Source organism: Rana temporaria, chromosome 4 (assembly GCF_905171775.1).
Source record: "Rana temporaria chromosome 4, aRanTem1.1, whole genome shotgun sequence".
NCBI classification, from domain to species: Eukaryota; Metazoa; Chordata; class Amphibia; order Anura; family Ranidae; genus Rana; species Rana temporaria.
In genome coordinates, this window is record NC_053492.1 from 399,646,289 (window position 1) to 399,660,572 (window position 14,284).

At 41.0% G+C, this 14,284-nt stretch overlaps 1 protein-coding gene across 1 annotated transcript in view; it reads right to left on the reverse strand.

Annotated features, from left to right (window-relative positions):
• CFAP61 (cilia and flagella associated protein 61) overlaps positions 1 to 14,284 on the reverse strand; it is a 449,917-nt gene that overhangs the window by 126,295 nt on the left and 309,338 nt on the right. Inside the window, exons 22-24 of the mRNA XM_040351184.1 lie at positions 11,582 to 11,874; positions 8,575 to 8,902; positions 3,978 to 4,069 (exon numbers count right to left, since the gene is read on the reverse strand). Coding sequence (XP_040207118.1) covers positions 3,978 to 4,069; positions 8,575 to 8,902; positions 11,582 to 11,874 — 713 coding nt within the window. The remainder of the gene's footprint in view (positions 1 to 3,977; positions 4,070 to 8,574; positions 8,903 to 11,581; positions 11,875 to 14,284) is intronic.

Sequence of the window (14,284 nt, forward strand, 5' to 3'; positions counted from 1 at the left end):
CACTACATGAGGCCGCTGTTTGGTGGTTGGGCATTAAAGCCTACTTTTCCTGCTTCCACATACTGTATAGTCATTATGTGGTTGGCAAGTGTTTAACATGTTGCATGTAGGCAGCCCACTGAAAAAAAAACAGGCTGTCAAAGCACCAATACATTGCAAAAGTTGGCCGAGCCACCAAATTTTTGATACAACACACTATGGTGCATTGTCATTTGTGGCAACAAAGGCCCCATACACACGAGAGAATTTATCCGCGGATACGGTCCAGCGGACCGTTTCCACGGATAAATCCTCTCAAAGATTTCCGCAGATTTCAATGCGATGGAGTGTACACACCATCGCATTGAAATCCGCGCGGAAATCCTCTGGCGATGACGTGTCGCGCCGTCGCCGCGATTATGACGCGGCGACGGGCGCGACGCTGTCATATAAGGAATTCCACGCATGCGTCAAATCATTACGAAGCGTGCGGGGAATCCCTTTGGACGAATGGATCCGGTAAGTCTGTACAGACGAGCGGATCCATCCGTTGGAATGGATTCCAGCAGATGGATTTGTTGTGCATCACAGCAAATATCCAATCTGCTGGAATCCATCCCAGAGGAGATTTCTCCGCGGAAACAGATCCGCTGGCGTGTACACACCATAGGATCTATCCGCAGAAACCCATTTGCTGGGATTTATCTGCGGATGGATTCTATCGTGTGTACGGGGCCATACACTATATGACCAAAAATATTGGGACACCTGCCTTTACACGTACATGAACTTTAATGGTATCCCAGTTTTAGTCTGTAGGGTTCAATATTGAGTTATCCCACCCTTTACAACTTAAACTCTTTTGGGAAGGTTGTCCACAAGGTTTAGGAGTGAGTCTATGGGAATGTTTGACCATTCTTCCAAAAGCGCATTTGTGAGGTCAGGCACTGATGTTGGACGAAAAGGCCTGGCTCGCAGTTTCTGCTCTAATTCATCCCAAAGTGTGTCTATGGGAATGTTTGTCCATTCTTTTCATTTGTGAGGTATATTGATATTGATATTGATATATACACTGATATTGGACAAGAAGGCCTGACTCGCAGTCTCCACTCTAATTCATCCCAAAGGTGTTCTATCAGGTTGAGGTCAGGACTCTGTGCAGGCCAGTCAAGTTTTGGAGTCCAAACTTGCTCATGCATGTCTTTATGGCCCAAATCTTTTGGTTGAGGGGAGTTACGGTGTTGTTTAGGGGTTGGGCTTGGCCCCTTAGTTCCAGTGAAGCAAACTCTTAAAGGAACACTAAAGGCAGAATTTTTTTTTTTTTAAATAATAAACATGTTATACTTACCTCCACTGTGCAGCTCGTTTTGCACAGAGTGGCCCCGAATCCTGTCCTCTGGGGTCCCTTGGTGGCTGTCTCGGCTCCTCCTCGCAAAAGCTTTCTACCTTCATGCAAGCGAGCTTGCATGGTGGAAAGCTTTTGCGAGCGTGCTCCCGTGATACACCGGCGGCCATAGCCGCCGACTGTATCACTTGGCCCTGCCTCCGGGCGCGCCGCGTCATCCGCTGCATAGATATAGATTGATCCCGCAGAAAATCGGAATAGCATTATGGCAGTAACGCACAGATGTAGTTCTGGTCACTATATAGTTCCAAAACATCTTAGGTGTTTGCTCTTTGGAATCCTGATCTCAAACTTCTCTGACTAACTCAGTGCTCCTTAACCTTATTCCAATCACAATACCCTTTAAAAGTATGTAAAATCTTTAGGCACCCCTGACATACATGTTACTTACCATTAAATCTGAGCCCAGGATGATGCACACAACCTCCTTTTGAAATTAACTGCATATCAGAAGCCCCCTTCACATCAAAGGTCTCTCCATCATATCATAGTCCCACATAACATCATCAGCCTCCCCCATCATATGATCCTCTCACTACTTCAGAGCTCCACCCTTGCCATCAGAGGCCCCTCTATACATCAGGGTCCCCATTCACAGACCCCTGATTCCCATCAGAGCCCTACATTATTCCAGCAATATGGAGGAGGATGGGAAGCAGAGCAGGTCTGGATGCAGGTGCATTTCATTCTCTCCTGAATGCTGGGGGCATCTCTGCACTCCGTCTGCCTTGGATCAGGATCATCCGTTGCCATGGTGCGGGTTGGGCACTGTGCATTCTGGCCCAATGGTTGCTACGGCGTTGGTGTTTGGCCTACATCATGGCAGCACATGACACTGATCCAGAGCAAACCACATCCTCTGTTCATGGCACCCCAGGGGGAAAACACTGGACTAACCCACCCTGAATACATTTTTTTCATAAATTCTGTACACCCTGAATACTTTTATATTTGTCCTAGAGGAAAGAAAAAATAATTCCTCGCCTGTCTTATCTGGGTAAAGTGTTTTCCACTGGAAACAAGAAGACAAGACTGGTTTCCGAGGGAAAGATGCACAGCCTCTTTATTAGGTACACCTTGCCTGTACCTGGTTAGACCCTCTTTTGCCTTCAGAACTGCCTTAATTCTTCGTAGCATAGATTCAACAAGGTGTTGGAAACAGGGTCTTGGCAATCTTCTTATAGCCCAGGCCATGTTTTTGTAGAGCAACAATTATTTTTTTCAGATCCTTGCCATGAGGTGCCATGTTGAACTTCCAGTGGCCAGTATGAGAGAGTGAGAGCGATAACACTAAATTTAACACCGAAGGGTGGGACTACAGCGGCGATCCGGAAGTGACGAGTGCGCTCCATCTGTGCGCTCCACTGGCGTCCTATCCAGGAAGGAATTCGGCGTTTCGAGTGTAGATCGAATCTCAGGGGATACGGACACCGGTCGGAACCTACTCACACTTTCCTAACACGTGTATTGTCATCTACTGTACGGTACGTGCATTGAGAGCGGGGATCCTTCTGTGAGGGGACTGCTTTATATATTTTTTTACAAATTAAACGGGTTCGCACTATGTTTGGCATCCTTTTGTATTTTTACATGGAGTTTTAACCTCACTGACCCCCATCTTGGAACGGAAGATCCTGTGTAAAGATACCTTTCAGTGCCCATATTTTCTATCCTTCTGGTGAGTGAATACCCCAAAGGGGAGTGTGCCCCACGCATGGTGACTTGTCTGGGAAAAAGGTGTAGGATCTACTATGGACTATCTGCACATCTAAGATTTACAAACCGGCACCTAACGAATGCACTTTATGTAATTGGACATTATAACCAATATTTAGCGCTGTTTTTCATTTCGAACTTTATTGTTCTGTATATTTGATCTTTTATACAACTAAATTTAACACGCCTGCTCCCCATTCACACCTGAGACCTTGAAACACTAACGAGTCACATGACACCAGGGAGGGAAAATGGCTAATTGGGCCCAATTTGGACCATTTTACTTAGGGGTGTACCAAGTAATTTTGAGGGGACAGCAAATTTACACTGTTATACAAGCTGTACACTCACTACTTTACAATGTAGCAAAGTGTAATTTCTTCAGTATTGTCACGCGAAAAGATAAAATATTTACAAAAATGTGAGGGGTGTACTCACTTTTGTGAGATACTGTACATATATATTATATGAATTACTCCCATCTTGATCAGCAAAGTGTAGTGTACCCTCAGAACACCTGTGACTATAGTGACACCAATAACAATGTCGGAGCTTGTTTTCACAAAGTCTCTCTCAAAGTCTCTCAAATCTTGTGATTTATGGATTACACATTTAAAAAATAGTGTAAAATCCATGCATTTCATACATACTTGTGTTGTACTTAATAATCTAAGGCTGGATTCACACCTATGCATTTTTAGTGCTTTTTGCATTTTGCAGATTTGCACTACAGCCCAATTAACATGGTTTCCTATGGAATACGTTCTGTAGTGCAAATCTGCAAAATGCAAAAAGCACTAAAAATGCATAGGTGTGAATCCAGCCTTACAGTAGGCAACATTTTTATACATGCAATCCAGCAGATTCAGATACTTACATAGTTGGGCTGCAGCATCTTTGCTTGTAATGGACAAGGGAGTGCAGGCTTACTCACATGTAAATAGTGATAACCTCCAGGTACAATTCCACCTATCAGAGAAGAAATCATTACAACAAATATCATAACCTTCTTAGACTTAACAAATTATAATTATTATAAAATGTGGGTATAGCAAACATGTACGACCTTGTTTGTATGCCCAATTAATATAAAGGAATTCTGGCAAGCATGATTTACATTTACACTACTAATTTTAACAAATGATGTAAAGTAAAAAAATAAATAAAAAATAGACATGTTTTATGTCATAAAAAAAATAGTGTTGTATGTTTTGTGCTTTATACACAACCCCCTCTAATGACAACTATACAATATATCAGTATATACCACTATTACTTCACTATTACTGTTAATCTATAGTAAAACTATTTTATTGCCACACTAGCTGAAACCACTGTGGAAATCTTGTAACATAGAGAACTTCCACCTAAGCATTTTTCTAGAATTTATAAACTCAATATATACTTCTGGAGCAAAAATCGAATAACATGTAGTGGGTATGGGAAGTAAATGGGAGGGAGGGCATGCACAGGGCAGAGAACTGGTCCGGGGAGGCTGTTATTTTGCACAGTGCTAAGCACTGCTACCTTGCTGGGATGGGAAACATCCCAGCAAGGTATATGGTTTGTAGGGCATTGTTCCAGAACTCCCAGGCAGCAGCCAGCCAGACAGAGGGCGCATACGTCTCTAAGCCAATACAGCTTGTCAGGGGTCTGAGACTTTAACAGACAGGCAGAGTTTCGAGGAAAGTTTTTGGTAGGTAAACGTATCTCAAAATAGATTTTCGTCATAGTTTTCGTCCATTGACTTAATTAGAATTTTATTTTTGTTTTGTTTTCGTCACTGAAAATATTTTCATCAACCAAATTAACACTGTTTGGTTGCCTTTAAAGGAGTTGTAAAGTCTTGTGGTTTTTCACCTTAATGCATTCTATCCATTAAGATGAAAAACCTTCTGTAGTGCAGCTGCCCCCTAGAGCCCCCCTTTTACTTAACCCGATCTTTCCAGCGATGAGAATGAGCCCAGCAGCTCCAGGCGCTGTCTCAGGTCCTCATTGGACAGATTGATAACAGCGGGAGCCATTGTCTCCCACTGCTGTCAATCAAATCCACGGGAGCCAGTGGGCGGGGCCGAGTCCTGCTGTCTGTGTCAATGGACTCAGCAGCAAGACTCTGGAGCGCACCCACATGGGTGCCCCCTTGGAATGCGGGTCTCTATGGGGGCACTCTACAAAGGAGCCAAAAGCGCTGCCGGGGGACCCCTGAAAAGGAGGATCGGGGCCACTCTGTACAAAACCCTTGCACAGAGGAGGTAAGTAGAACATGTTTGCTATTTAAAAATTACTTTAAGGTGGGATAGCTTGTGGAGTGGCTTATGCCTCTTCATCTGTGATGCCAATCACTTTACATTATAAAAAACTATAACCATTATTACTCGGTAAACACCTATTTGATATTGCAAACACATTGCAGAGATACCATCCTGCAAAAACAACACACAAGAGTGCATATGGGGATCCCTTTGACTTTGGTTGCCAACCTTTTATGTTTTGTGTGCTTTTTCTTTTCTGTGTTCCCAGAGGGTAACACCACTTTAGTGAAAAAAAATTGCAAAAATAAAGAAATAATAATATAGCATATACAACTGCGACACAGATAATATTGTAATTGGATGTTATTAAAAAAATACTTTTCCTTTTTAATCTGCAGCTCTGTAAAATGAAATGCAATATGGCTACCTGGAGGTGTTCTGTACACAGAATGTGTACAGAACGCTCCCCAGATATGTATTTCCTGATTGTGTGATTGGCTCCCAGATTTACCCAGAAGTCTGCACTAAGCTACAAGTCCGAATTCAGGCATCCCCTGCAACAAAAAAATATTTTTGGTGTGATACCCCCAATAGGAAATCATGTCTAAAAGGGATGCTGACTCTGCAATTTTCTTCATTAGAGGCCTGCAGGTGCAGCAGCTGGTTGATAATTATGAAAACACTCCCATTAGATTCACTTTCCACATAAACACAGAGAAACACACATTGATTTCTTCAGACTAACAAAAAGGTAGGAATCTGCTATAAAGTTTGTTAAAATCCCTGCAATGTACATAGATCACCCAGAGGGGAATGTTTTTTTTTTCTCAACAAAAGTGGAGTTACTTTACAAGCCTAGGTAAGCTCAATAGGCTTTGTTTTGTATACCTCAACTTTAAAATTATAAGTGCATATAGGTAGAGAGGAAGGGGTAGGAGAAAAAAAAACACAAACTCAAAAAAAAGGAAGGCAACACAGAGCAGATAAGCCTAATAAATTCAGATTCTATACAATATAATAAATGACATAAACAGTATAGGTTTTTACTTTTACTTGTGACCCCCAAAAGAATTCCATGTAGCTATTTATGAACATTTAGAAGTATTGAGTCTAACATAGCACAAAATGTTCCTCAGAGAATTCTACCTGAATGTGGTTCTTATTCCATTAGGATGAATAAACATTAACTATATGATGAAGGGCATGGCATTAAAAATAGAGAATATAATCATCTTTTAAATGAGGAATGCTATCTACTGTATGTAATGTACGATTCTTCCTAGGAACATTTTTGTAGAGTAACTATTTAGAAAACTATTCAATTGTATTTATTGCCATGATAAGAATGTTTTTCTAGTTAACTAGAATGATTTTACTGAACCTGGGGAAGTTTAGGTCATGAATTTTAGAAAGGTAATCTTAAAGTTAACCATGGCTTAAATGCAGACATAGGTTAGTTTAGATTTCCGGTCAGCTGCTGGTGTAAGGGACACACAAGCCAAGTATTGGGCACCAGGCAGTCTTTAAATTTACTGAATTCAGCAAGATATTTAGGTACAGGTTATTTTTTGCAGCTTTAAAGGTTTAGAATATGGGCTTCTCTATGGTATGTTATTGAATGAAAGCTCAGTCAGTTCTTAGCCTTTCTCTTGGGACAGGCCAATACTGATCTTGCAGTCAGCCATGACACCTTTTTCTAATAGTGAAGAAGGAAAAGAGGTCCCAGGAGCCACGCATCACCCAAAACCCTCATGTAAAGAGTAAGGCCTCGTACACATGACCGAGGAACTCATCGGGCTAAACACATCGTTTTCCTCGTCGAGTTCCTTGTTCGGCTTGTCGAGGAACTCGACAAGCTTGCTTTGCGTACACACTGTCAAGACAAAATCTCCTTGTTCTCAAACGCGGTGACATACAACACATACAACAGCAGGGGAAGTTCGATTCCACTGGCACAACTCTTGGGGCTGGTTTTGCTAATCTCATGTGTTTGCATGTTAAGTAAAAGTTTGGTAAGAGACGATTTGCACTTTTCAGTCTGTTACAGCTTGAAAAATGTGTTATCTCCATTACAAATGCTACTTTTACTCCCGTCTCATACTTTATTCTGAGCAAGCACGGATTTCTTAGCATACACACGCTCGAGTTTCTCGTCGGAAACCAGCCCGACCAGGAACTCGTCGAGCCAATTTGAGACTCCCGTCGAGGAAATTGAGAACTTGCTCTCTTTTTGGCTCGTCGAGTTCCTCGATGAAAAATGTACACACGACCGGTTTCCTCTGCAAAAATCTCTCCCACCAAGTTTCTTGATGGAGTCTGCCAAGGAAACCGATCGTGTGTACGAGGCCTAGAAGCATCCTCAGCCTAGATTCCATCCAGGTCATGCCCCTGATACATTTCACCCTGCCCACGGGGCTAGCCATGGGAATCATCAAAAAAAAATCCAAAAGGTAATCATTTTTTTATATGATTTTTTAGGTTTGCTGTGTGAATGAGAACACACAACAATCATATAGTAAGGTTTTCCCAAACCTGACTGCAAAAAAGTCCTACACCTTAAAGCTTCTACAAGAATATGCTGGAGTTAATCCTGAGTATCCTTTTGAGATTTGCTGGGGGTGGCACATCCAGTGGGGGGGGGGGGGTATTAGTGAATGGCAAAGCAAACGAAGTGGGCTTAGAAATGACTCAAGCACTGCTGTCAGCAACTGCAGTCTCACTAATCTGTACTACCCAGGAAAGTAAACTAAATTTGAGCTAGTTTATTAGGATTTCTCCTATTTATTTAAGTATCCCATCTCAGCTGGATTTTGTACAGGTTTTTTAGCATCACTAGTTTGGCACATAAAAAATAGGCACCAGAACATTAAAGCGGAGCTCCATCCTAAAGTGCAACTCCCGCTGATTGGATCCCTCCCCCTCTCCGGTGTCACATTTGACACCTTTCAGGGGGGAGGGGGGTGCAGATACCTGTCCCAAACATTTTTATTTCCTTGACCTTGATTAGATGTCTGAAGTGAACAAAAGTAAATCAGGCTAGGAACACAGGGGTGGATTTACTAAAACTTGAGAGTGCAAAGTCTGGTGGAGCTCTGCAGAAAAACCAACTGAACAAGCTGAAGTTAGAAACTGATTGGCTACCATGCACAACTGCACCAGATTGTGTACTCTCCAGTTTAGTAAATCAACCCCACAGTGTTGACATCACTCCTTAGTTCATACCTTGAATGACAGGACCTTTGTAAATTGTGATGAGCTTGTCTTGTTCTTGTGTAGGCTCGCTCATTGGTTCCAGTGTTGGGTCAAAGAGAGGCAGCATACAAGCAGCTAGCTGACAGCCAATTTCCTTTGAGCTGAAGTAACTATGAGACCATTCATTTGCATAATACCTATTAGAGTACTTGGTCAATGGTCCTGCTGCTCTTATAGATATGTCGTTTGTGTGAAATGTGGTGTCAATGACCAGCCTCCTGTCATATACTAGACATGCATCATTTATTGCTAGGAAGGCCTGATGATCTACTCCTTTCTGGAAAAAGCTAAATAGCACCTACAGAAAAAAGATATTACAATATTAGATCAATAAGTTGCAGTACTAATTTTAAAGTTATATACAAGTCCACTTAAACATGTAGCACAGGGATATGCAATTAGCGGACCTCCAGCTGTTGCAAAACTACAAGTCCCATCATGTCTCTGGCTCTGGGTGTCATGATTGTGGCTGTCAGAGTCTTGCTATGCCTCATGGGACTTGTAGTTCTGCAACAGCTGTAGGTCCGCTAATTGCATATCCCTGATGTAGCATATACTGTACATAAAGAAAAGAACACAACCTACTTGTCCAGAATTTTACTTACCGTACATTTTTTTCATTCTAGTTTCTGTTATTTAAAATCTTAACCTGGTGTTTTGAGAATATATAATCTAGAGACAGATTTTGCAGGAAAATGTATATAATTCTACCAAATGAAGTCTCTCCATAGTTAGTTTATGGATATATCTGACAGCATAGTTGCCCATGTTTTAAAAAAAAATTCCAGGGACAACTTTCAAAGTTGTGGGAAAAAATAGTGGGAAAAAAAATATGCTTTGAAAGTTGGTGCACCAAGGTAATAGACCCCCTTCCTCGACCTCCATCCTAAAATGATTAGCCTCTCTTTTCTTTCCCCTACAGATGACCCCCAGTTCCTGCACGTGCATAGAGGAGCAGTATCTCAGCACTCTCCTCACCAGCTCATTCAATGCCCCCCCTGACCCAAAACTCAGATGTGCCCCCTAAGGAGGAAGGGCCAAAGGTGAACAGATACAGTACAGACCAAAAGTTTGGACACACCTTCTCATTCAAAGAGTTTTCTTTATTTTCATGACTTTGAAAATTGTAGATTCACACTGAAGGCATCAAAACTATGAATTAACACATGTGGAATTATACATAACAAAAAAGTGTGAAACAACTGAAAATATATTTCATATTCTAGGTTCTTCAAAGTAGCCATCTTTGGCTTTGATTACTGCTTTGCACACTCTTGGCATTCTCTTTATGAGCTTTAAGAGGTAGTCACCTGGCGCAGCACCCCATCACTCTCCTTCTTGGTCAAATAGCCCTTACACAGCCTGGAGGTGTGTTTGGGGTCATTGTCCTAATGGATGGAATAGCATGCCGCTGCAAGATGCTGTGGTAGCCATGCTGGTTCAGTATGCCTTCAATTTTGAATAAATCCCCAACAGTGTCACCAGCAAAGCACCCCCACACCATCACACCTCCTCCTCCATGCTTCATGGTGGGAACCAGGCATGTAGAGTCCATCCGTTCACCTTTTCTGCGTCGCACAAAGACACGGGGGTTGGAACCAAAGATCTCAAGTTTGGACTCATCAGACCAGAGCACAGATTTCCACTGGTCTAATGTCCATTCCTTGTGTTCTTTAGCCCAAACAAGTCTCTTCTGCTTGTTGCCTTTCTTTAGCAGTGGTTTATTGGCAGATATGCTACCATGAAGGCCTGATTCACACAGTCTCCTCTTAACAGTTCTAGAGATGTGTCTGCTGCAAAAGGTGGCTACTTTGAAGAACCTAGAATATGAAATATATTTTCAGTTGTTTCACACTTTTTCATTATATATAATTACACATGTGTTAATTCATAGTTTTGATGCCTTCAGTGTGAATCTACAATTTTCATAGTCATGAAAATAAAGAAAACTCTTTGAATGAGAAGGTGTGTCCAAACTTTTGGTCTGTACTGTATCTGCTCTGAAGACACCCAATTTATAATTTATGTTAGTACTTGGCATGTTCATTTGTGGCCCTCTCTGTTTTGTGGGTTAATACAGTTGCCAGTTAAACACTCTTAGTCCACCCCATGCTCCAAGTTAATTTCGTTTTTACCCTCGTTGAGTATATAGGTTGTGTTTCCATCTTTAAATGCAAAAACAAAAACCCATTAAAAAAATATTTTTTTGAATAAACTAACTTGGATTTTACTTCTTGGTCAGTGGACGCTGCCTGTGGATCTTGGTAAATTTTTTTATTGAAAATTGAAAAAAAAAAAAAAAAAAAAACCCTGACATCCTTTGACCGGTAAGTCTGTCAAATGTACATACCAGCACATTGTGGCAATATCCTGCAGGGGACCTGTTATAATTTATTTTTTTGTGACATTTAACACAACTTTAAGTCAACAAGCTGCCATACTGTCTACACCAAAGGTGTCAAACACAAGGCCCGCGGGCTGAATCCGGCCCCCCAGGCCATTTCATGTGGCCTTCGCGCCTCTTCTGCAGCTGCCAGGGAGATCCAGCCCTCATCTGGTCCTCCTTCAGACCCTTACTTTCTGCTTTCAAGCAATGCATCCAGCTTCTTCCCAGCAGCAGCTGGGGGGTGCACTGTGATGTAAGGGAGAGTGGGAGACTCAGCTTCTGATGGTGGGGTGGCTCTTGACATCTAATGTAAAGAGGAGGAAATGTGCTGGACAACTAATCTTACAGATACAACCGGCCCTTTTGAGGGTAATTATAATGCTGATGCGGCCCACAATGAAATCAAGTTTGACACCCTTGGTCTACACAAACTGTGTCTCAGGCGATATGCCTCTTGCATAAGGAGGCATTTCAAATAGAACACTTACTTAAAATAATGGAACATGTAAATTATTTTAATTCATCCAACTTGTAGAACAATATCCAAGATGTAAAACAATATATATATATAAATGTTAGCTTTGTACTTACAGAACACTGTAGCCTCAGTGGCTTTGTGTCAGTAGTAAATGAAGCACAATGTATAGGGTCAGGATCAGCCCCGTCATTCCACTGTGCCAGCTTGCAGTTGTAGTAGGTAGTAACACCAGCTGCCATCAATGCTTTCTGCACAGTTTCTTCTATCGTGTAGTTGTTAAAACAAGTGATATTCGATGTTAGTGGCGGCTGTACCAAATGAATGCGAACACCACTAATTCCTATTGACAAAAGAGTGCCAACTGTTGCGTATGCATCAAGTGTATTCCCATATACAATCACATTACCTGAAAAATACACAAAAATATAAAAACAATCATTAAAAGGCAGAGAAGGACCACATTGATATAACAGAATTTTTATGATACAGGTTTGCTCTCGGTGACCCTATTATTTATCTGATGTTGGAAGCAAACAGTGTTGCCTAGCAACTCCAAACTAGAAAATCTAAAGAAGAATCTGAACAAAACATCCCACAAAAGTAGAGTGTGCTTAGCCTAGATGAATAGCATTTGGTAATTTCCAAAATAAAAAGAAATATCCTTTTCAAAAAAAAGAGTACAAATTTTCATGGATTGTACTGATAAACAGACCAGTTTAATAGATGCATTTGGATCTATAGAAAGGGTGCAGCTCAACTAGTGTACATTCATTACAAGCAGGATGATTGACACAGCAATGGGCAGTAAGCGCATACTCCCTGCAAAACAATGCAATATGATCATGGTCCTCTCTACAAGAAAGTCACATGTATTATCTTGCACAATATACCGTACTTAAACATACCTGTGCCCCCCCCCCAAAAAAAAACATGCCTATGCTCTACTATTGAGTGAGGTATAGAGATTGGAGTGGCGCTACCTTAATTAATATGTGAATATAAAGTGCAATACTGATAATGTGGGTAATAGATTTATCCTATTTGGTATAGAGTGCACCTGTGCTTATTATATGAAAAAAACAATAAATGCAATGTAGTGATCAAATACAGATGCAATAGTGTACATTAATAAAGTCCTTGTGCTTTGTATGAGTTATTAGCGATATCCAGTCCAAAATGACAGAAAAAACAGGTATAAAAATAAGAAAATATTAAAATAAAATAAAAATAATGAATGAATAAAAATATAATAATATAAATAAATAATTAAAGGTGTTTCGTGCTTTGTGAGCGTCTAGTTCCTCATTTCACACAGTGACCAACTCAAACTGTGCTCCTATGTGGCCCACACTCACAGGATTTTCACCCCCTCTTGGGGTTTACAGCATTCTCAGTGTATGCCACTGTGCAGCACTCTGGCAATGAAACGTCCTGCTGTGATCCTGGTGGTGCTCCCAGTGGTTATCCCATATGGAGGAGAAGAAGGATCCCAAATAGTGTAATAACGTTTTAGAAATTATCAACTTTTATTAAATAGTCAAATGAGTACTCACAATTTAGTAAATTCAGCAGAGCATATCATATACATGCAAAAACGGAAGGGGTGCAGCATGGGTGCAGTGAAGGTAAGGTCTGCAGCTTGGGGATTGATGGTATTGTCAGCCATAGCCGGCCATGCTACAAACTAACAATACCATCAATCCCCAAGCTGCAGACCTTGCCTTCACTGCACCCATGCTGCCATTGTTGGGGACACCCTGAAGATATCTTCCTCCAGGTCACCCTACACGGAATGCCATTGCTGCTAGATACTGCAATACTCGTCCTCTGCAAACGGATAAGTAGCATTTATTTCTATTGTACTGCTCTGGAATTTCCTGCTTCATATATTGCTTCTATCAAGTACTATATTTAAATCTGGCTTATTGAATACTAACCTACTGCTTGGAATTACTTACTGTGTGTTCAATTGTTCACTGTGGAATATCTTAAAGGGACATATACTCTCAACTCAGCTGAGCTATATTTGCCTCTCTTATGCAATTATTACTTGCTTACAGTATTCCTATTTTCTACGTGCTTGACATACGTTGTTAAATGAAATTGGGCTTAGTCCCTAACTTATTTAACATGTTTGCTTTAACTTTTCTATGCTAAGGTTGAGGGTATTTTATACCTGCACCTTTAGTGGCCTAATGCATTCGTTTATGTAAAAGTGATATGATGTAGAGAACCCCCAAACTCCTGTTCTCTGATTGGAGTGACGACTGGGGTCCCGTACTGATAATCACTTGCATAAAGAAGTGCATTGGAATCTTTAACACACTTGTGCTTACTTACATTTATCGTAATCTTTTAACGCTAGCGATTGGAGGCATGTTGTAATACCTCCATCCTTAGTAGCTCAACGCATTCCTATATGTGAGACAGATGATATAGTGAACCCCCAAACTCCTGTTCTCAGATTAGAGTGACGCCTGGGGTCCAATACTGAAATCTCACATAAAATAGAGAGTTGCATTGAAACCTAACATTTCAGTGCATTTCTAACCGCAGTTGTGGTTCACTCCCGTTCACCATAGATTGTGACAGTATGTATTGAAACATATAGAGGATAATAAACTATTATGAAATATTAAGAAATGTAGTAGTGATTGGAAATTAAGGCTTGGTTTGTAAAATATAAAAAAGTGGTCAAAAAAAAAAAGTCTATTTATCTTTCTTTAAAAATAACATACTTGTTATACTTACCTGCCCTGTGCACTGGATTTGCACAAAGCAGCCTCGATCTTCCTCTTCTCGGGTCCCTCTTTGGT